The 23,838-nt window shown below is 42.5% G+C and overlaps 1 protein-coding gene across 19 annotated transcripts in view; it reads right to left on the reverse strand.

Annotated features, from left to right (window-relative positions):
• Patronin (calmodulin-regulated spectrin-associated protein patronin) overlaps positions 1 to 23,838 on the reverse strand; it is a 72,844-nt gene that overhangs the window by 5,564 nt on the left and 43,442 nt on the right. For 4 of the 19 annotated variants that reach the window (XM_076801868.1, XM_076801872.1, XM_076801871.1 and 1 more), the window contains 21 exons: positions 17,675 to 17,890; positions 16,851 to 17,305; positions 16,241 to 16,356; positions 14,517 to 14,627; positions 12,278 to 12,359; positions 11,909 to 12,128; positions 10,692 to 11,199; positions 10,204 to 10,370; positions 7,624 to 7,800; positions 6,222 to 6,355; positions 5,723 to 5,876; positions 5,455 to 5,653; positions 5,132 to 5,364; positions 4,180 to 4,354; positions 3,417 to 3,697; positions 2,937 to 3,212; positions 2,627 to 2,863; positions 2,379 to 2,556; positions 1,633 to 1,752; positions 706 to 801; positions 114 to 212 (listed from right to left, as the gene is read on the reverse strand). In XM_076801868.1, the coding sequence (XP_076657983.1) occupies positions 114 to 212; positions 706 to 801; positions 1,633 to 1,752; positions 2,379 to 2,556; positions 2,627 to 2,863; positions 2,937 to 3,212; positions 3,417 to 3,697; positions 4,180 to 4,354; positions 5,132 to 5,364; positions 5,455 to 5,653; positions 5,723 to 5,876; positions 6,222 to 6,355; positions 7,624 to 7,800; positions 10,204 to 10,370; positions 10,692 to 11,199; positions 11,909 to 12,128; positions 12,278 to 12,359; positions 14,517 to 14,627; positions 16,241 to 16,356; positions 16,851 to 17,305; positions 17,675 to 17,890 (4,234 nt within the window). The remainder of the gene's footprint in view (positions 1 to 113; positions 213 to 705; positions 802 to 1,632; positions 1,753 to 2,378; positions 2,557 to 2,626; positions 2,864 to 2,936; positions 3,213 to 3,416; positions 3,698 to 4,179; positions 4,355 to 5,131; positions 5,365 to 5,454; positions 5,654 to 5,722; positions 5,877 to 6,221; positions 6,356 to 7,623; positions 7,801 to 10,203; positions 10,371 to 10,691; positions 11,200 to 11,908; positions 12,129 to 12,277; positions 12,360 to 14,516; positions 14,628 to 16,240; positions 16,357 to 16,850; positions 17,306 to 17,674; positions 17,891 to 23,838) is intronic. The other 15 variants (XM_076801882.1, XM_076801875.1, XM_076801879.1 and 12 more) reach the window with 11 other exon arrangements.

Here is a 23,838-nt window from a genome sequence, read left to right on the forward strand (position 1 = left end):
GTGTAATGCTATGGCCTACAAAAAATTGAAACGGTGTACAGAACACGTAATAATAATTGATGCACGACAGAAGGGGGGATAATACGTATTTCCAAGTCACTGGTGCTTCTTACCACACAAATTCATCAAGGAATTAGACTTTCTCCCCTTAAAGTTTTGGTAACTCGGGTATTTAGGCCTGCCTCTAACCTGTTGCTGAGGCTCCTGCACATCTGCAATAATGCAATGTTTACCGTGTTACATTCTAAACGCTATGTACGATCAAAGATTGTTAAATAGTAGGGGATGCTTCAATCGTACGTCATTGCATCAGGGGTAGAGTCTAACTACGAGAGCCATGTCCACTAGGAACATCAAAAACTCAAGGTAGCCGGTGCAGGTTGGTGCAGAATAACGTTGCGTTCCAAAACTGAAAGATGTCTACTATAAAGGCGCTACTTGAAAATTAAAACAAAGTCATACCCTCAAAGTGACCTTATACTCTGGCATATCGAGAGAACGATCAAATGCTAACGGAATATGTATAATATGTAATATATACATATATATATATATATCAATATGTATTTAACATCGTATAAGATATCGATACGTAATTGCCCATACCAGTGATACATCCTGCAACGAGTCTACTTTCATCAAGCCAAACGTTTAAGGAACATGATCAAAAAATGGCATTCTTTTTATGAATGATGTTCAACCCACCTCGAGACGTCTTGTAGGAACCCCGTCGGCCAAGCTGGTTCATACTTCGACAAGGCGAGGAACCTCTACCGTCGTCAGGCGAATCTACGGAAGATACTAAAATAGGGTACCTCTATTACAATCAGTTAGTTCCTCTTCGGGATGATTCTACATTTATGAAATGATCGCTACGATGCTAAAGCTAATCGACAGTTATTCAAAAAACACACTGAAGCATGCAGACTCAATATGAGGGGAAAGTGCTATAAGTAATCACTTCTACGTTGAAAATTCATCAATTTCGGCGTCAAATGCTTTCCAATTTGACTTTTACAGTCGCATACGATTAATTCAGACGTTTTAGAAGCTTCTTCTCGCATACCAAGCGATAAGCGCGGTCCTTCGATATAAACTCATATACTCCTCTCGAATCAGTTCTCTCGGAAAAATCGTTCGGTAATGATAATCGAAATAAGAACACCACGTTTATCTATTTTATGCTCTTGAACGTATTTAGAGCGGTGAGCAGATACCGAAGGATTTGTTATACAGGGTGTTCCGTATTTGATGGTCCCACAAATCTCTACTTTCGAGAAATCAATTTTTAAAATTGATCGAGGGCGCAGCTGATCCTATTTCTGACTTATCTTTTGCAAAAACATTCAGTTGGTTGAACGCGCTCGATAAATTTTCAAATATGATTCCTATTTGTTTTTAATCGATTTCCTTTTTAGTTGTACCGCCAATTAAGGAACAGCCTGTTGAAAGAGAGGTTTCGCTTGGCATGCCAATGAACGGGCCAGATTACATAGCTCATTTAGCACTTTGTATGCATACTTGTTATGCACAAAGCTAACAAACATAGTCGTATAATATATATATATAGAGAGAGAGATGTGATGTTTCGGACAAAAATGCGAGAGTCAGAGAGTGTGTGTTTGTGCATACCCCTGAGACTGCCGCCCCGATAAAAAGGGCCGGAACGTCGTTCATCGAAATGAGCAGCAGTGAGACTGTCCTGCGAGCCTCGGTAGTAGTCTCGTCTCATCGTCGGGGAGGTCAGCGACGCTACAGTAAGTGTGTTAGTGCAAAACAAATCAGCTCGAATTTTCTTCACTATTCTAGTTCAATCGAATCGACTCTAGGAATGCACAGAGAATGATAAACGGCGAGAGACTACGATTCCTTCGAACGTGTCCGTATCGCGATTTCGTATGGCAAACTAGCATAGCCGAGAAAATTTTGAGCTTGTGAACTCTGTGACTGGGTGAGATCTCTCAATAGAAACGATTACAGTAAAACTCAATATGTATATATAATATATATAAAAAGAAAAATCAAAAGAGGAAACGGCAATGCTAACAAATCAAAACTCGTCCGAATCGGAATTCGTTGCCATGCAAAGAATAAAAATGCAATTACATTACAACATTGATAAACTGTCGCTATTAGAATATTATAACGAAAGGAGAGTACGGTTATTGCAAACAGCAAAGTGATGTTTGTTATCTTGGAGACAACTGTTCCGGTGTACAAAAAATATGTCGCGTTCATGTCTTAAATGAATAATGCGATCAAGTTAGTCGAGTATCCTGCTCGATTTTCTTTTCTAACGGGATCAATCTCCAAGAAACACTGATCATCGCAACGAATAGTTGTCACACTACGAGATCTCGTTGCGTTTACTGACATACCTGTACTGAGATTGGAGGAAGAACCCTTTTTGCCACGGCTGGGCGTCAAAGCCCCGGAATCCAGTTCCGCGCCGGCGTCCACGTGAATCGTTTTGGGTCGTGGTCGAGTTGTTGCAGTCTTGTTACGAAGTTTTGTTGGCTTTATTGCATTGAGGAGCTCCTTGTCGATCACTTTGCCCTAAAAATTACGTGTCGTCAGATAAGTTCGGGTCAACGAGGCGATAAAAGCTTCGGGAGTGATCACGCACTTCTCTTTCCGCCTCTTCTATCGCCTTCTTGACTTTGTGTTGCTCCAAAATTTCTGCTCTTCGTTTCCTTTCTTCTTCCTTTTTACGAGCTCTTTCCTCCGCCTTCGCTTTCTCTTGTTCCCGACGCGTTTGCGCTTCAGCCTCCTTCCTCTCCTTCATCTCCTCTTGCTGTTGTCTTCTTTGCAACGACAGTAGCATTATGCGTTCCTTCTTGCGCTCCATTTCGTCCAGGGAATTCTACGGAATGACATTATTGGGTTCAGTACACGCCAGAGACACGCTTAAGACGCCACTTTTAGTATCGACTTACTGGATCCGGATTCGCAAGCTGATTCCCGATTATTAAACCGACACCCGATTGCCGACTCTCCGCGCTGGTGTCGCGTCTCTCCCGTAGTTTCTCTCTCTCCCCTTCCCTTTGCATCTCTTTATCTCTAATCTCATGTCGTTGGAAGTCCCTTTCGTCTATGTGACGCTGCTTCTCTCGGTCAGGCTCTAACAACTTCTGCCTATCCGCGATAGCGGCCGGAGATTCGGGTCGAACCGTGAAGTCCTCGTTTTCAACGTACGACGACACTGTTCTTTCCTTAAAAAGTCGGCAACGCGAGATTAGAATCGTGTGTCTTACATTTAAGAGGACGCTGAAGCATCTCAAGTATCTCATAGATGAACCGTAGACTTGCCAATATTAGGAAATAATCGCGGGTATGTGTTAAACAATAAGCGAGACATTTAAGATGCTGAAGTCAGGTGAGACCTCGAGGCATAAGTAGGATAATTTTGTGCTTACCTTCTTGGGAGAGGTTCTTTTTACTCTGAGAGTCGGTTTTGGTTTCTTCGGCGCGTCGTTGTCGAAACATATGTAGAAGCCTTTCTCGCCAGCGTCCGTTGGGTCAAGAGGTGTGACCTCCGGAGTACCTGACGGGGATGGCGTGGCCTCTCTTAGTGATGGATGAGGTTGAAATGAATTACGCGATATCGAGGGTCTAGTTGGTGATGGAATTCTATATGTACGGCTGCCGGACGTGATGTGCAAACCTCGTATGCCTTGTGAAAGCTCATCGTCATTTCCTTGAAAATATATGAGCGAATGGAGTAACAGAAAATGAGAACCAAAACATAAAGACAACGATGCTCGTCGAAGCACGCAGGCATTCGGCAAAGAATGGGAGAAATTGTATAGAATGACACTCCGCAATAACATAATAAACAAATCAAAAGCACGAAGATTGCAAAGGCACGTTACTATGTCTAACTGCAGAATGTCACGGTGAGGTGTTTTTAAAAATTCTGCAAGCACTTTCCGAGAGAGTTGAGGTACGCAGTTCAAGGTTGCAAAGTGCAAAGAACTTACAGATATTCCATATTTGTAATTATTTTGCGGTGCAGTAATGGAAATCAGTGTACAGAGAATTGAACTGAAGTCGAAGAGTATTTTATAGTAAATATTTATAATTAATTTGCGGTGTACTACTTGCCGCTTACTCCCACCTGTTGCCGAACACACTGCAAAATGTTTTCAAACGTGACAAGCCTAGCTAATTGGTATTTACCGATGAACGATATATTTTGAGGCTTCATGTCATCGACTGGTGGAGCTGGAACAGGTGCGTGTAGCGCAGTCACCTGTCTCTTCTCTGTTGGGCTTTCGCATTTGATGGGTATGTGATGTACAGTTGGCCTTTTTGGTTCTGGACTTTCGCTCATTAACTGACTTATTCGATGAACCTATATTAAAGATTAGAAAATAATTTATTACACTTCGGGTAGCAAAATATTTTCATTAACAACACTAAACTGTCACTTAATAAATCTAGAACACTCTGTAGATGTGCACTGGTAAATTACGCATAAACAAACCTCGTGAGAATAATTACATGATGACGTAGTAGTAGACGAATAAAAGAAATGCATACTGACAATATTTCCGCACAAGTTCTCAAGAGAAAGTTAAAATAGAGTTTGAATGGGTGTAAACGCGTTCGAACGATGTAGCTTCGACATGAAACTGTCTGCCATACTGAGTCTTGAAAGCGTCTATAAATGTACATTACATCACTAACAGGTTCCATGGCTGCTGGTTGCTCATATATATATATATGTATGCAGTAATTTATTTAGCACCTGAGTGACCAAAAAACTAAGCATAGACTACTCCGTGCATAGAAACGTGACTTCCTTATCGATTGAAATTATTAACAAAAGAATCTTTTAATGATCCTTTTCACAATATTATTCTATTTGCAGGGAATTCTGACATGAAAAAAATTTACTCTGTCTACGTACTGATATTTACAATAATCTACAGAGTACAGCAAGTAACTGGAACCACTTGAACTACTTTGGAAAAAATGAAAACTCTGTGGAAAGTATGACTTTGCTGGTATAAAAAAGTCAATCGTTAATTTAGGAGACATTTCAGTAAGTTCCAGTTGCTTGCGTTGTGTTGGAGCAATGTTCTAGAACGAAACCGTGAGGCAAACATAAGAGAATTGTGATACATACAGCGTTTCGATGTTGAGGACTAGCAGAAGACGGTGGTGTTTGATTAAAGATAGATGAAGACGTCGGATATGTAGAACCAGGATGACTCATTTGATTGTTACAAAGACTATGATCCCCGCCATTGAGGTACCTCGGTTCTGGAGGGGTGTCGTGCAAAACGAATCCTTTCTGTTGAGGTGGATGCGTTCCCCAGTTTCGCGTGTCTTGGTACAATCGCATATCTTGCTGATAACCTGTGGATTAGAAGATATAAATAATTGAAAACATTGACAGAAACATACTGTCAGTATATCCACACTTGTTCCTTAAAAATATGTGAATACCTGTCTGCGGAGAACCGTATCGAGGATCCATCGATTGTTGATAACCTACGGCAGCCATTTCATTCGCTAAACTCTGCGTGGGAGGTGGTTGGCCCCACATTCGTCTTTGCAATTGCGGTTGATCGTGCAAATAAAACTGCGACTGTTGAGATTCTTGCAATTTCGAGCCCAAAGTGTTCATGGTCGGCATTCCAAAACTCTACAATAATATGAGATCAATTGTAAAATGAGCATCAAACTCTTTTCTACGAAAAATTCTTGTACGTACTTGCATATGGTGCTGACTGAGACTCTGCAACTGCTGCAACTGTTGCTGCATTTGTTGCTGATGATGAGACATTAAGTGCTGCTGCTGTATCTGATTCTGTTGATTGGCTAGGCGTTGTATGTCACCTTGTATTTCGCTAAGACTATTATTCAATCTGCGGGAAAATATCAGGTACACATTCTCAAGAAAGCTCAATAGACTTAATGTTCATACACAGGGTGAGCCGGAAGAAACTTGAGTGTCCTAGAATTGACGATGGAGCAAAATGTCCTGGGCAAATTGTTAGGGGTTGATCTCAAGGTTGTTTGAAGGTTGTTTGGTGCTCCCGCACCCCAGAATCAAGTCCGTTAAAACCATAATCAACTAGGAGACTAGGCGATTAAATTAATTTTCAAAGATCAGTCGATCACCTTCGAACGACCTTGAAATCGAAAAATCTGAGCGTCGTTTCTCGCGAGTCACCCGGTGTATGTTTCATCAAGCGTAAACGAATACTGACTGCGATATAGACTGATGGTACTGCTCAAGATCCATATTTTCAATGTCCGGTGTACGTCTGGTTTCGATAAACGGCGCATTGCCATCATGCTCCAACCACTTATGCTCTACATCCCGTACATCCTCGCTAATCTCCTGTTGTCGTCGGGACAAGTATAGACAAATTATTTACAAGAACGGGAAAGCATCCGTCGTTGGTAGTCATAACATTGCATACCTACAGGGGCCAATTAAATGTACAATGCGTGTCTCATTGTTTTTGCATCTACTAGCGTCTAGCGAATGTTTCGTATCAATTAACTGTATCACGAGATTAATCGGTATTTGTCGGGCGACTACGCGAGCGAATCAATCTCCTGTAGATATACAATCGTACGTTAGCGAAGGAACGGAATTTCCATCCGTGAGAAGGCAGTGGAATAAAATTACAAATTAGCCTCGGGCGATTAATGACACCGTAGCCGATCGTTCACAGACAGTTTAGAAGATCTGACGTGTCGAGATATGTACAATCGATACCGTTTGACATTTTTTTTTTTGCAATGATGCTCAGTGATAGTTACAGAAAAGGAATTCCAGTGAACACAGTCAACGATAACTCGGACAGATATTGAGACAATCCACCTTGCTCTTCGCGAAACGCGTGAACGCCAGCATCGAATTGGACTCTATTGTTAATACATCGTGCCAGATTAGGATACAAGTGTGAAGAGAACCACCACCGTTGGAGAGCAAGTCTAAATTTGTTCGAACACGATTCCTGTCCAAAGAGTGTTTGGTGCTGTACCATGCATTCCGAGGACGACATCTTTACAAACCGTGTCTTGTTTACATGGGAGCGAAGTTATTGTCGCGAAGTTTTCATAGACCACTGGGACTGTTTCGTTTTCCTCTATGTCTAAGTACAAGCGACAAAAAAGCGGAATAATCATTCCCTGTTGTAAACTCAATCAAGAGATCCGTCGACTAAGGAAACAAAATCATGTGAAGCGCACATACAGGATGTTCGACTGCGCCTGGTCCCTTTGGGACTGACAAAGTAACAATCCTCGACTCTCGAGGATTGATTCCGTCGTGTACGCAGTCGTGCACCTTGCATTCTATCTTACATGTTTGCGTATTATAGCGTACCGTCGTTGCTTTTCAGCTGTATCGTATGTTAGAATGTTAAAAAGAAAAAAGGTATATCGTATACACTCTGTGACTGCGCTTTGTTCAGTCGCGAAATGAACAGCAGGGGGGCGGGGGGGCAGAGGTAGGAAAAAGTAACAAACGTCTGAAAGCCATACATAAGCATGTATGTAGAAATAATCGCTATATAGAGGTCGGCGAGTCAGCAAAGTATCTCTGTGGAAAAATGTTTTTGTTCATCTACTGGAACGCTGTTTTATGTGATATCGTACCTTGAGCGAGAAGGGTCTCTGTGGCTTTTCTTGAAAGGGTTGTTGGGGTACGGGGGTCGTCTCGGAAACGCTTGTCGGGGTCTCCCCCGAAGATCCGGAGGTTACAGGAGTGGGGGGACCGATTTCGGCCGGACTGTCCCCCCCGGACGTTGATGAAGAGGGAGATTTAACCTTACCCTGTAACCAGCCCAACCACCGTGCCTTGTTAAGTACTTGGAGTCCGCATATGCCACGTCCAATATGTCTCTCCAACCACCACACACCATGGTCGGAGCGTCTCCACAGCCAAGTTAAACGTTACATTCAAGCACTAAATACCAAAGCCAATTCAATCTCGCAAACATAAATTCGCATCAATTTTTACTCGCTGTTGCTTCGCACGATAGGCTCCCGCATTGCGCGACAAAAACGTTGTTTCACATTTCCTGCCAATTTGTTAGCCCTGCCGTACGGTAGGGCCATGTTAGGGTGGACCTGATTATGTTACAGATAAAAGAACAATGTATCTTATATATCATTGAACCCTTCTTTTACATAGAGAAATTGAGTATTATATTTCTCAAGATCCAGAAGGATTTTTTAAAATTTCTTAAACACGGTTCTAATTGATGGAAAGATGAGAACGGCATAATTAACTCTTGTTAACGACACTGTTAAGTATTCAATCTACGAGAGTGTGAGAGAGATTATGAGACTTGATCCGGCAGCGTGTCTTCATTTTTAATAATAGCATCCATTATGCAAATATATTCGTTAATTTACTGCTGATAGTTTGCTCGCGTTGCAATTTAGTTGCGGACAAATTTCACTCCTTAACTCGATGTATGATGGTAGTATTAGTGTGACAATTTTCTGTACAGTGCAGAAGGGCTAAACAATGTTTTGTTCGTGTTTGTGCGAGGGCCTATCGCACATTCTCGACTAAAATAGAAACGTACTATGTTCGAACAGCGTTTCTGCGAAAGAACTACAGTACTCTTTCGTTACTTTCTATATTCTTCACCGCGAGGGATTACTATACTTCTTACGATTCCCTTCGTTAATTTTGTTCATTAATTCGCTAATGTACAGATGTACAGCTGAATGTAACTTTCTCTGCTGAAAGTGGCTAGCAACAGTAAACATGCATACCGTCACCGGATTATTTATACTGCGGTTTTGGTTTTAGTGTACAGAGTGCATCGGACGAGTGAATCAGACATCGCTAGACGTCTATGTAAATTCCGATTTGAATTCAGATATAGCCAGAACGAAATAAAAATGATAGGAGTCTCTCTTACGAATTTCTTGTTAATTATTTCTGTGTGCAAGTCTGAAATTTTGATGCACTCTGCATACGACTCCTTCTGCGGAAGAGCATCACAGAGGATTTTCACTATCGCTCTCAAGTTTTAGGGTAGTATTGTTTGAAAAAATTTGATATTATATTATATTTCAAAGACCTCTGTGTTACTATTCTGCAGACATAATCTGAACGAAGTAGGACACCTCAGGTGCTTCCCTTCTAAAGAACTTTGCGCATAAAAACGTGTAAAGCACAGAAACGGAAGTAGCATAGAAAAATAATATTCGGAAATATTCCTATGTATAACTTGGAAAGCAATTATGCTTTCTCACACGAGTATCTGTTTCAAAATACACAAATGTCCAAAGTTCTAAAACGTTGCTCGAATGATATGTTTCTTAGAAAATTTACAAACTAACTTTTTTCAACCTTCCACATAGGAATATCTCCTGCGTGATCTATTTTATTATACAATCTGTCGAATCTACGTATAACTGTGGTTTGGTAGTCACGCAAACATTATCGCTTCGGCATGCGCTTACCACCAAGAACAGCTGAAAGGTGAGAAAGAAAAAAAAAAGTATTACAATAACGTAGCGGGCAATCAAGATTATCTGCTTTCACCACGTGACAGGCGTCAATATTACGTCGCATTTGCAACTACATATACACAGATTCTTTGCTCGTCAAACTAGTGGTACATAGATGTTAAAAGGAACGTATGAATATTAAAAAAAAAATAGTGCCGCTTTAACCTGTAATAAAAAAATGATTAACTGCAAAAGCTCGCTCGAGGATTCTACTTGACAAAGTAATCGGTAAATAGTGACACAGCCAGATACGTAATGTAAAAACAAAACAAAAAGTCGTACGCAAAGAAGAAAAAAAAAATGGAACGGATATATAGTGCAGCTTGTAAACCCAAATGAATCGCGTGTTACAGAAGAAAAAGAAACTCTTTTAGTGTCCGACGTACAATACAATTATGCATTGCTCCGTACCGAACAGCCTGTGGCTAGATTTCGAGTAACTCATGGCTGTATTCAATGCTCTGTTTCATATTGACAATTCCTGTGTACTCATACTTCTTTAAGGCGACTGAATGTTCGTTTGAAAAAATGTATCCTTAGATATTCGTTACTGTAGATTCGATCGATGTCGTGTATCAGAATAAAAAGAAACAAATCATTAAAATGGCCATGAAGAATGTGATCTGGCTGGAAATGATGTGTGACGCTCGAAATGGGAAACACGAGTTTCGAGATCGTAAACTTTAACGTAACAGCACGCTTTACCTTCGAAACAGCTTGCAAGAACGCAGCTTTCCCCACTTTCTGACGCGTTTTCGACATGACCACCTCCATCCTCCTCTTCTCGTTCTCTATATGACGACGTTTCTCTTCCAGTTTCAATCTAATATTATTCAGTTGTGAGGCCATAATCGTGTTACCACCGTTTTCATCTGCTCGTATGAATTTTATTCGGTTCGTCAGTTTCTTATCGTTCTCGTAAACAGCTGAATGCGCGTTAAGAAGGTCGTTTCGTGTCTAGAAACCCTTTTATTAGGCAAAAATACTTCAAATGGGAACACCAACATCATTTTAACATACACGTTCTACCAACATTCGAACGTGGTATCAATCTAGTGTCACTGAAATATTCAGGACGCTTACTTTCTTTAACATATGCATTAAAATTGCAGGTACAACGAACGTAAAAGTAAAGAAAGAATGGTTTCTCGAATTGCAACATGAAGCGACCTTCTTAACAAATGTATACGCACCGACAGAATGTTGCTCCACTTGCTGTAACTGTTGATTGCTCTGTTGCTGCCACGTGGTCGTGTTCGGCAGCGTGGCGAACGTTGTCTTTTTCTCGCCGTTCCCGTTCCCGTTCGTCTGGCCGTGTTTCTTAATCGTCAGATTCGACTTGGTGGTGGCATCCTCGGACTCGGTGTAAGTCAAGTTGATTCCTTTATCGGAGCTTTGCCTGTTCAAGTTCGCGAAGCTGGCCAATTTCGACGTGTTGTCCCCTTCCGAATTATCGTTATCACTGGAATGTAAGATCTGCTTCAGCGCAACGTTGTCCAAGCTCGAGTTCGAGGCTTGTCTTCTCAATCTCGGAGGCTCGTCGTTCCCATAACCGTTGTCCGATAGTATGTGCTGCACTCCGCTGCCGTACACGTCCTGAACGCTTGACCGTGCTGGCAACGTTGGCTCGGTTGTGTTCCTCTTGCCAACGTGGACACCGACCTCCTTGTCCGGATTTCTGCCGAAGTTGTGTAAGTTGTCCTGTGAAAGAACAATAATCAGTCGATTACTCTAGATCTAATTTGCCTTCGTTGCTCTATCTTGTCGCCTTCTACACTTCTTTGTGGTAACTATTAGTTGCCCATCAATCTATTACATTTTCTTCTACTAACAAATTAGGTACCATAAGTCAGCTACTCCTAGGTTAGCAGTCCATCATGCCAGCTAAGCCTGGTAGCCTATTCTGGTAGCCCATCCTGATAGTTTATCAGTTGATTATACGTACTATCCCCTTCTAACTAGTTAGCTACTCTAAGCCTAGTAACCCACCAGCCGATTTCCTTCTTCTAACAAATTTGAGGACCTCCAGCTCCTCTTGGTAACCCACTTTGGCAACTCGTCCTAATAACGCCTCAGTCAAATACATTTTCCCTTACTAATTCATTAGCTGTTCTGAGCTGAATAGTTCGTAAATCGACTATGTTTCTTTCTTCGAACAATTTAGCTAACTCAAGTTTTCTAGCCTGTCTTGGTAGCCCATCTACTAACTTATAAGCAGATTACACTTTCTCCTGCTAACTAGTTAACTGTTCTAGGCCTCGTAGACGATCAGTTGATTTCTTTCATCCAGAAATTAGCTACCTGAAGCCAAGTATCACGTCCTGGCAGCCCCTGTTGGTAGCCTACACCCTGATCAGACGCTCTCCAGCTACATTAATCATGGTTAGGCGAACGAACGGTGAAAACACACCTGAGAACCGCCAAAGTTTTCTATGGTCAGCTGAGAATCGTCCGAAACGCTGTTGCGCCTGGATCGGCGACCCGCGTAAGAACTTCTCCTTTGTTCTTCCCAGTTGCTCGGCCGACCAGCGGCATCTGCTCTAGCTACTGACTTCTCATCTGCCACGGAGCTCAACGTAGGAATGCCTTTGCCACGGTGGACCACGAAACTCTCCTCGCTCCCCGTTCGTCTGTAAAACAGAAAGCATTTAGAAACCACGGAAATCGAGAGGATGGTGAACAGTACTAGGAATTATTTATGGTCGATCGGTTGAAGCCGAGTCGCACGGACCGTTTTCGTTCTGCAGCGTGAAAAAGAAAATAAAGAAGAAGAACGTACCTGTCGTCGTGAGAGTAATTTTCAGCAGTCTGTTGCAACGATTGCGACTTCTTGACAGAGGAGGACGACGCTGCTTTCGCAACTAGAAAACAATGCAATGCTGAATCGATCGTTTACGCACGCACGTGGAAAATAGCACCAATACTCTAAGTCAGCAGTCATTTCTGACGTGTGGGAGAATGAAGGTTTTCGGAAGGATTGACCGCGCGAGATTCGCGGTCGAAATTTCTATACACGGTTTTCGAGCGGGCCGAGATTGAGACTGAATTGTCAAATAAATTTGAATTCCATGAAAGTGAGTTCAAGTGATTTTTGTTTCGCTCCGATAGAAATTTCGACGTGCGCAAATGCCTCGGACTAAAGTTTCTAAGGAACGGAAGCTCTTCTCATTAGACAGTCAATGAATGTACACTTATCGAATGGTTACGAGTTGATCGATTCTACCGACTGAAATTCTAGCGTCTCTAATTGTCGTGTGAAACACAATCGGTGAAACCATCGAATAAGAATATGTATTTCGTGAACGTAAAAGAAACGCAGAACGTATTAGTGAACAGACAGAAAAATACAAAACACGCATATAACATAGACACAATGTACGTTGCAAACCAGGTATACTAACTGAATATGGAGTGGATGTACATACATATATATATATATTTGTTCGTCTATTTATATATGTATTAACGAGAGTCGTCCAGACTTCACCCTGCGTCGCTGAACGATACAAGACAATAGACAGCATGCAAAACGAAAATGTAGGAAACCGGAAGCCAACGACAACGCAAGCAACTGAACAGCCAAAAATTAGGGAGCCTGACGCGGAGATGCGCGCAAGGTGCATGCAGACCTATTTGCCCAGGACCGCTAACTATAGTTTCATGGCACACACACAGAGTACTATGCAAATTAAATCGTTAATAAAAAGCGGTGTGCCTAACAGTTACGCCGGTTTCTTGCACAGCTAATCTAAATACGGGCCACGTTTTAAATGCAAAACGCATTTCATACTACAGCCATCGGGAGCAAATGGTTTTTTCTTCCCCCGAGGTGTATTCCGTTCTCAATGCATTTCAAGTCGATTGTTTGAACTCGCTCTCGCGAGTTAACATCGGAATCGAAGAAAAAAAAAAGGTACGCTCATATTAAGAAAATGAATTCTCTGTAATTCCGAACCGTGAAACTACTTTAACCGGCGAATATGTTTCGCGGAATGAACGGATTGTTTCTGCGCAACCGAAATCGTTAGAGAGGATGCGATGAGACTTCAAGAACGGTCATTTCGAAAAGCACGGAAACATTGATTTCTATCGTGTACACACGAACACGGTTTCGTATAGAATTTCATACGCAAAAGACCGCGTCCAACTAGGTCGGCACAACGTAAAGTCATGACAATAACAATTCATAATTCATGAGCAATGCGTTAATAATTAGCGCTTCGGAAGCGAGCCGCCTAATCACCTGAAAGTCGGCTTTTCTCGCTTGAACCTTGAAAGATCGTCGAGTTCTCCACGCTTTTAAATAAATATCAATACAACAATTAAGAAGCCGCCGCGTAATTGCCCGAACGATCTCGAAAGCGCCGGCATAAATCTACAGGTGGCAGGAAAGTGACGCGAGAATCGCTGCTTTCCAATTCAAACGAGACCATTAGCTCGACAATCTCATTTTCTCATTCTTCGAAATTCGACCGATAATGAATAAAAGAAACAGTATGTTGCGCACGTGCCACGCGGCGATCGGCGTTCCACCTGGCTCGGATTGAAGTTCGAAACACTTCTCTCTCTCTCTCTCTCTCTCTCTGTCTCTCTCTTCGAAACGATTTTTCGAAGATCTTCGTAACAAATTGAACATTCTCGACTGGTCCGAAGGACCTGCGACCGGCCGATTTCAAATCGAACGAAGTGAAAATGCGTCGCGCATTTAAAGTGCTGTGGTCCGAGAGGGTAGAACAGAAAGAAACACAACTAAAGAAGAAATCAGAGACGAAAGTAACATCGAGAAACGAACGACGAAACTCGAGGAGGTTCTCGGTCGCTCGGAACTTTTCTTTCCTCTTTTTACTTTTTACTTTTCAACTCTCTTTTGTCCCTCTTGGTACGAAATCGTCTGCGAAGACACGCGCGACCGAAAAGAGAGGACCAGCTTTCTTTTCTTTTTCTTTTCTTTTTTCTTTGTTTTATTTTTTTTTTTTTTGTTTTTTTCATGATTTGGTTGTTTGGTAACGTGTGGATACCTGTGAAGCCTGGCGCGGATACGGAGAGGTTGCTTCTCAGATCAGGTATCGGAGCTATAGACTGTGGCAGACTTCTTTTATGAGCTACACCATGACTATTGCGCGGGCAGGCTGCACCCGTCACCGCACCGTATTCGTTCATTGGCAACCGGAAGTTGACGAAAGAAGAAGGCGAGGATAGCGTTGTTGTCAAGCATCAAGAGGGTTACGCCATAGAAATATATGGAAATATTATAGTTTTACATTACAAGTGGTACATATATATTTTTTAGATATATACGTGGAGGATCGTTGCTGTCATTTTGTCTGTTAAATCCGTTCTTTTTTCTTTCGCATCGTTCTTCATGAATAATCTGTTACAAACGTTCGACGGGAGAGCAATCGCTCGAAATCGTTCCTAAGGGACGTCCATGATTCTTTCAAAAAAAAAAAAACTATGCGCTGCGCGACGAGACAAATCTCTCGGGTCTGTTGTGCTACAAATACAGAACGCAAACAAATTTTTCTATTTAATTTACGTCGATTATTGTCGGCGATACGCGACACTCGCTATTATAATTCACAATAGAGTCGTCAAAAATTAAACATTTAGGAAAATTTTCAAACTGATGTCGATGAAAGGGAAGAAATTTAATGAAATGTTACAAAATGAATTTCGTTTCGGTTTCGCAGCAGTGCGGTGAACAATGGCGGAACTTGGGAGAAGATGAGTAGAAAATTTTGTTTATTGTACAAACTTGCTGCACAACAGAGCTCGCAAATGTTGTTCATCGTACAGCGTGCATGTTTTCCCCGAGAAGAGTCATGAAAGTCGCCCGCGCGCGTTTTGAACGACTCGATCGGAAGCTCCCTCGGTTAAAGAATAATTAGATGCGTTTAATTAGTCGCTGCTAAGGACCTGGATCTCGAGACTGGGAACGAGTGTGTGTACTGACACTGATAAAAAGCGTGATACCGTTCCGGCTGCGGGCAATCTTCGCTTCTTTCGTGTGATTCTATCTTCCGCGGATTTTGTGCGCTCGGATGTCTGCTTTGATCAATTGTTCTGCAATTCTGAACGACAGAATGATAGATTCGCTTCAATCCCTCTGGATCGCTATGCCGGGAACATCGTGAAACGTATACGATCTATTTGAGAGAAGTGATCTTGTAAATAAGGAAAATTTCGAAATTTCAAACAGCTTTCGTCGAATATATTGCACAACGCTGTAGCCAGAAGACCGCGGACGATTATGCGAATTTCGATCGACTCGAAACAATGTAATATTAACGCTAGATTTACCTGATCACTCGGAGTGGCTTACTTCCAATTCGTTACGCAAGTGCTGTGATTATGAAGACAATTTTGTGGAAAATCATTGTGCTGGCGGTGGTTCTAGCGTCAATACGGAATCTGATGTGCAACAGATGTTCTCAAAATTTATTCAGCCATAAACGCATAAAGATCCGCGGTTCAACGAAGAGCCCGCGCGAATTACGTATTCGCAAGAAGACACGTTTGCTCGCAGCAGAAACAGGACTCCATGGAAAAAAGTATAACAAAATAAATTATAGAACGGGTAAGTCCAATACAGAATGTACGCAGCCGTCACCAATCATATTAATCCAATACCAAAATATTCATGAACCCTTCCCGAACGAAGGGCGCCGTTCATAGTGTCGAACAAATCTCTCGAACGCTATTGACCGCGATTGTCATTCGGTAGACGAAGTGCACTACGTACCATCTAAGAACTGCATCGCCCTTTCTTCGCCGGGATAACGGACACACTTCGCTGGGTGGATCTCCAACACGTTGTACATGTCCGCCAGAAATACGACTAAATTTTGCTTCATGGACCTGGTCACAGAAAATCGATCGATTCGAGAAAACACAATCATTCGCTTCGCCGCTTTCGATTCGGGTTGAAAGCTAGAAGAAAGAAGCTAATGGGCTGATACGTTCTTATCGGCGCAGAAAGTATTCAGACAACAAAGAACTCAAGAATCCGAAGACCAGATAAGCCGAGATTTTGAAAAATACAGTGAATTCTCGATACAGTGTTCGCTCGATATATGTCCAAAACACGGGTTTAAGACATATATCGGCCAGGCGATGCTATCCTTTGACCCACGCGACCTTACACTCGGCGTCCGAGGACTCTCGAGCTTCGTGGCCCCTCACGGGGTACACCGCACGGTAGTGGGGATAATTCCGCGACGTTTGTCACCCAGGCCCTGGCGACATATATAGAGAAATCACTGTATCTCATTCTTACATCGAGCGGTCGCGCCAAGGTCTAGCTTTGCGAGAGGGAAGGGTGATTCGAGGAGGACTCAAGAGAGCGCTCTTACCCCCTCATGTACGTGACGTCCTCGGGTTGCATGTGAAAAATGGAATAGGGTAAACATCTGTTACAAAACGCGTGGACCAACGACAGGTTGTGCAGAGCGTCCGCGACGGACGGTCTCTTCGACACCCGGATGTCCATCCAGTTGAGCTCTCCGGGACAGTAGAACGCGACTACTGCGGCCAGACCGACGCCATCGCACAGTGATTGGAAGTCCTTGGCAGCGGGTAGCTCTGGCAGTCGCGTCTTATCACCGGCGCCCTCCTCGGTCTGGATTTTCGCGATCAACGCGTGCGAAGCGTGGCTTATCCAGAGGAGAAGACCCTTCTCGTGGTCTGTCGGGGCCTCGACGTCCGCCTGGGGGTCGAACCGACGGATCGCGGACACCAATCGGTCCCCGGTCACCACCTCTTTCGCGTACAAGACCATCAGGCCCTCTATCACAGCCATATGCGCAGACTGGAACAAAACGGACAAAGCAAATATCATTTCTGGCTGGAAATTGCTCGATTATTACAACACGTTTCGATCTTCCATTCAACATCATTTTTCTCGAATGAAATATCAGTTCAAGAAAATGGACACACGTGCAAACTGATTGTATTCATGACTATTTCAATGCCCTCGTGCTCCACAGATTTTGAACAAGTTTGACGAAGTGAAAAATTCATTTTTATGTCTCTTATGCAAAGTGGTGACGTTAATCGGCCATCGTGCGAATTAACGCCTTTAGATTCTCCCTTTTGGGGGCTACCCATAGACATTTGTATGGTCGTAGTTATAGTACTGTAAGAGGAGGGCCGTTGAACTAGCAAAATAACTTCTTACCATCTTCAGTGGTGAATTTTGAATGAGGATCGTTTCGGTGAGTTGAGTGTTATTTGGCTCCGTGAGGTAAACACCTTTTCTGGCAAGGGCCTGCAGAATGCCGTAGTGGTTCTGATTGTGATAATTTGGATCCGAATAGATGTTCGCCAACGCCAAACAGTAAAGTTCTGCATTGGAAAGTGCGTGGACGATCTGCGGCTTCAAGTGTTCCTGATCCTGCGAAGAAAAGCCCAAACATGTTACCAACAACCTCTTAGAAAAGCTTGCAAACGAGAAGAATGAAAATTTTATTTTAATATTATTATAAGCAATTTTCAGACATTCAGAAAGTCCTGGTATGTTTCAATCACCAACAATTCCGTCTCTATGTTCGGCTAAATAAATCGACGAACATTATCGGTTCTGTAGGATTTAACAAGACCTCGCCACTTGTTCTAAAAATTCGTGAAAAAAGTCGATATTTTTATTGGGTCAGTGGTTTACGTTATTCGGTGGCTGTACCATGTTCTGTTGAGCGTAACTGTTCAATAGATCGTCGATTGAAGGCCATCTTAAAATAGAACGTCTAAAATTTCAGATCTTGCGAACAAAAACCGATTCACGCCGTGCTAATTATGCAAAATTATACGAGCAATAAAAACAGACCACTTTATAAATATTGCTATATTATTCCTAACCTATTAAGAAGGAAAGTGGATGCTTATTTTATTCCAATTTGCTGCGATTGAGATAAAAAAATTTTTATTTTATCATACTCGTGAAAAGTGAAAAATAAAAATTGTAATTTCCCTCTGTGGAAAACTGAAAGACTATGACGCGAGATAAAGCGAAAATTAAGTGAATAGAGGAAAACAGGTGGTAGAATTTGATTCTGCTCGTCACGCATTGTTTCGACATTTCTTACGCGTGATTCACGGTGTTCGACGCACCGTGCGTAATACTTCGCGAACGGCAAGGGCTCCGCGATCGCTATACTCCCCGCACGTTTCTGTCACCACGATGCGTCGTCTCGGGTTCTTCGCGTTTCCAATCACCGCTCCGGAAGTTACGGAATACTAATATTTGTCGGCCACATCTGCCGGATATTCTTATGCGGTCGCCACCCTGTCGTGCGTTAGGTATTGTGTTTCAAACTGCCCGCTTCGGGCAGACCCGTCTCGGTGAAATCTGACTTCGCCCAGGGAAAAGACTCTGGTGTCGGTGACATTGCTCAAAGCCGACTATAACGTGGTACATGCAAAATTAGGGGGAGTTTAAGTCATCGTCTCGATGGTCTCGAATTTCTTTGTTAATTACGAGCTTCCGAATTTCGCAATTTTTCCAAGACTTCATCCGGTAGAGTTTAGAAAATCGGTAATATGTATTTCCCTTGAAATTTGTGTAACAGAAAATTGTTTTCGGATTTGCATGGTGTAGTATACATGAAATCAGGGGATGTTTAAGTCATTACTTTGCTGGTTTGTAATTTCTTGAAATCCACCGGTAGATTTTAGGAAATAGGTATAATATCTGTAACTTCCTTATCGCGTGCGTGACGGGGAATTTTTGTTAGGTCGGTGTGGTGTAGTATACGCAAAATTAGGAGTAGTTTATGTCATCACTTTGCGGATTTCAAATTCGTTCATGAATTACAGACCTTCGAATTTTCAAATGTTTCGCCACTTTCACGGAGACCGGGCTGCGCTTGTGAATTTCTATCTCGGCGTCCATTTGTCAGATTCGTTTAACTCTATTTTTATCTTAACCGGGAAAGCTTGATCTGTTCGACGAACATTTTGCTAACTGAAAAATTAATTTTACAGCGCAGAAATCTAAAGTAAAGAACAAATGTTTGCCTGACGAATTTAACGAGATATTTACCGTCGAACGAGAAGCTCCGCAAGCACGAGCTTCCAATAGACATTGCGGATCGACGGTTGTAGATCGTCGGAGCGATGCTTTATCTCAAAAATAGAGCGCACGAAGAATTTCTATTCGACATTTTCGACTTGTTTTCCGTTGTTCGGAGTCGTTCTTTTCTCTTCGAATTAAACGCCCGGAATAAATTCCAGTGTAAAGGGAGTGCGCGATTATCGATCGATCGATACATCCAGGATCAGCTACGTACACCGATCCCTTATGCACAGCTCCGACAACCTAGATGGAAATTTATCCAGATCTCAGGAAACTGGATCTCGCATGTCGAGACGCTTTTGCTTCGATCGCCAACTGGAAACGGATCTAAAACGATACGGAAACTAGTTTCTACCTTTGCGGGCTGCGCTCTGCCTTGTCTCGCGTTAAGAAAGAAATTGGGGCAAAGTTAACGTTCTGTTAGTCAGTCAAGCTAGTATTAGTGTCGCCCAGTCCGATGGCAAACGACAATTTTTTGTCCCTTGATCCCGGCGCTCGATCCATCGACGATCGAGATCGTCGCAGACATTTTCTCGGTAAAATTTTATATCGAATACACGCGATTTAGTTGAGGCAAAATGATGTGTTCTATTTTAATACGTTTTTCCTCCGACATTTCCTTCTAATTACAATCTGCGGAACGCGCAGAATTTAATTGCGACGCTTCCCGTCCTCGTATGCTTACCCAATTGAAATCAAATTAACATTTTCATACATAATAAAACGAACCTAAGAAATTCAGCCGTCACGCTGGACGCGCAATCATATTAAAAACGAAATGTCGAGGAAAAGAAGTTGTCTTGGAAATTACTTTGCGATGCACAGTTTTCAGATGTTCGAGCCAAAGATTGATTCCAAACAAAGAAGCTTTGTTGCTCGCTGAATTGACCAAACATTTTCGAACGCCGACAGAAGATAGTATTTTCGTAGCGTATTACCAGAAATTCTTTACGCTGATGGATACGGGTAACGGAAAAATAATTGCCATGATTAGATTTTATGGTACATTAATCCGGTATATGGTCACTTAAATAAGCTGCCCGTTGCATACGAAATGACCAATTAAATCTGCTCTTGATCCATAATAGCGTCTGGCTTGGAAACCCGAGCGCTGCTGAAAATCCGCTGAAAACGAGCGAGGAAACTGCGTTTGGTCTCGAATAACACTAGAAAGTATAATGCACGCGTTGTAACGTTACCGCTAATTATTGTTAATTACGTAATCTCGTTAGATCGTTCTTACATAAAGAGCAATCCTCCTTCATTCAGCGCCTTCGTCACAATGAAGTGTTTCGGCTCATGAATAAAAAATTCACCGCAGACCGCACGTTCGTGCAAATCACGTTCAGAAACCGATCAAGAATTTTGCTTTAGGTTCATTCAGCTGTCTTTCGGATGCTCGTGACTTTCTATTGGTCGTGAGCCGACCGTGAATTTTACGCGCTTCCGACCACAATGGGAGACTTCAAATGGTCGAAAGACTCAAAGAATTATTGTCAGAAATATGTTGGTTGAAGATTCACGCAAAAATAATTAGAAAGAAAAAAGTTTTCTCGATGAGTTTTTAGCCCCCTCAATGGGTACTCAATAATAGTAAGCTAGGATGAATGAATAGAAACAAGTAGTGCAAATCTCTTTCATATATTCAAAGACAATACAGTGTTTTCTCGATATATGTCAACAGCACGGATCTTGCCAGCGACAAATATCGCCCAGGGGATACTATTCTTTATGATTACACCCGGTATTATCCCCGTGGTAGTGGGGATAGTTCTGCGACTCTTATCAGCCAGGTATTTATGACACATATCGAGAAAAGACTGAACACGTGTTGCTTTAAAATGGAAATCTCCCCTTTATTTCAGGTGCGAGCAAACCTAATCGGCGAGCAGATTCGTCCTTGATTTCCGGAGACCCCGCAGCGGTGAATGGACTGTCCGAACAGAACGAACCGAAGAAAGGAGGCAGAGCAAAGAGACAACGAAGAAATGATCAATTGTCGAACGGGTCTCGTTTACGCAGCCGAAGAAAGCCGCAACGCGATGATGACTCGCTGGAGATGGGCCAAGCTCTTCACTATTGTTCCTAGCCGAGTCGTAATCATCGTGGGTTGCACCTCCGACTTTTAAGGGGAGAGTCAAGTCTGATTATTCGGGCGAAAGTTCAAGAGCGAGAAGAATGCAACGAACAAACGGTCCCCCTGGAGGCTGGTGGTGCCTGCTCCGTGGAAAGCATCATGCCTTGGATCAGAGAAAGGATGATTAACGAGAGCAGAATTCCTGCTGGCTAATCAGCCAATCGCCGAGAGTTCTCGGACCCGTCCGGACCAAATTTCATTACCGTCGTTACGGGCAATCAAGAGCATGTTCCAACTCTTTGCCTCCAAATGCATCGCTTTCTTTTCCTCTACACTTGATTCCAAATTCTTATTTCATTCTAGGTCCCAATTTGTTCACGTTGCATTTATAGATAGTTTGAAAATTGGGTTTTGCATCAACTCAATAAGCCAGTAAAGTGTTAAGTATCGATGAAAGTTTCGAAGTTGCTACTACAGTAAAGTCTTGATCCAAGCCCAATCCTCGGGTCCACGCTGTGACATAGATCGTGCAGGGCTGCTATTTTCTTGTGACCGCGTAATTATGATTATGTAGTTATAAGATAGTGTATATATTGTTCCTATCTCCGTTTTCCAAACATATTATTCGAACAATGGTCGAGCCTCTGGCAACATTTTCCGCGCAGTTCACGGGTTTCACCTTGCGCCATCGGTGCACTTTAAACGAATCCTCCTGGTCGATCGATCTCGCACCGTTCGACGAACCGGATCGCGAATCTCGCGGCGTGCACGGCAAAACGAAAAATAGATCCTCGATCAAGTACATATCCCGGGATGTACGCGAAACAGAAAAAACACCGAGGGTAGGAGTACGTTCGTCACGGCAACTCCATGATTTACTGTCGAGGTAAAACAGGTCGAACGAGGACCTATCGCTGGGTAATTTGATTGGTTTAACCGGATCAACGACGACAACCGACGCTTCCGCGTATGTGTATGCTGCGCGAGGAACGTAAGGCGCGGTTACGATGCCGTAATGGCCTAACACGGTTTTTCGTTGCTTCGACGTCAACAGTGGACGCGGATGTTTGCTCGAACTTACACATTTTCATAGATAAATTTAGAGATTCCATTCTCCGCGCTGATCAGCTTTCGATCGGGTCGGTAATCAATTAGATTGTACTCCTACAAAACCCTGTTTTCGCCGGTTTGTAAAATTTTGGTCCAGCTAAATACAAAAAAAAAAAATGGTACATTGATTCACATTGCTAATTGCTAGTTGCATTTAATACCGTGAAAACATAAATTCAGTTAAATTGTTACTAAATTGTTTCGTCTACTATATTTTCCCATTTCATTAAACTCAGAAAAGGTCAAGCGTACACTTTGTCTTTTCGAAGAGAAGGAAGCATTGTGCGCAGAAAATTGTTGTACAAGAGAAAAATGTTATGTAGAATGCAAATCGTATCGATTGATGTATAAATTGTTGGCCGAAAGTGTGAATGTCAGCGCGTTTCAACGAAAGATATTTTGCGCGTCCGTTTCTCATTATTTCCCAGGAAGTTTCCCGAGATTTCCGTTGCTCGTTATCGACTTTCGGCGAGAAATCTTCTCAGAAAAGTTTATTAGCGTCTCTCGAGAAAACGCCCGGCAACTTTGTATGCCTTTCCACGGCGGAACCGGTTCTCTCATCCGTCGTTAAATAACCACGTGTGCCACAAAAGAGTTTCCAGGACGCTTTAAAAAGTTGCGGAAGCCGCCCCCTTTAAGCATCTCCCGATCCTCTCTCGGCATTCTTATACCGAAGAATGATACGTACCTCCTCTTCATTAAAGGAAAGCACACTCAGCGAAATTAAACTTCCGTCCAAACATCATCTACAATTCCTGAATTACGTCCGGTACATCAATGACTCGTCTCTGTTGTAATTAAATTTCGTGTAATTACTCAACCAATTCACGTTTGTCGAAAGTTCAAATATTCTCAATACTTTCTCGCATCAACCAACTGAGCAACATTAATCGATTTTATACAATATCCAAGTTTTGAAGTTCCAGCAGCTTTTGTCATAAGCTTCGTTATCAGGTTCTACAATTTTCTCGCAAGCCTTAAACTTTTTTCATAGCTTCTACAATTTGTCCGCTAGTTTTTCGTGTATCCTCAACTCGGCTTATGGCTTCTACAATTTTCTTCCGCTGTTAACTTTTTCCCATAG

Source organism: Halictus rubicundus, chromosome 16, assembly GCF_050948215.1.
Source record: "Halictus rubicundus isolate RS-2024b chromosome 16, iyHalRubi1_principal, whole genome shotgun sequence".
NCBI classification, from domain to species: domain Eukaryota; kingdom Metazoa; phylum Arthropoda; class Insecta; order Hymenoptera; family Halictidae; genus Halictus; species Halictus rubicundus.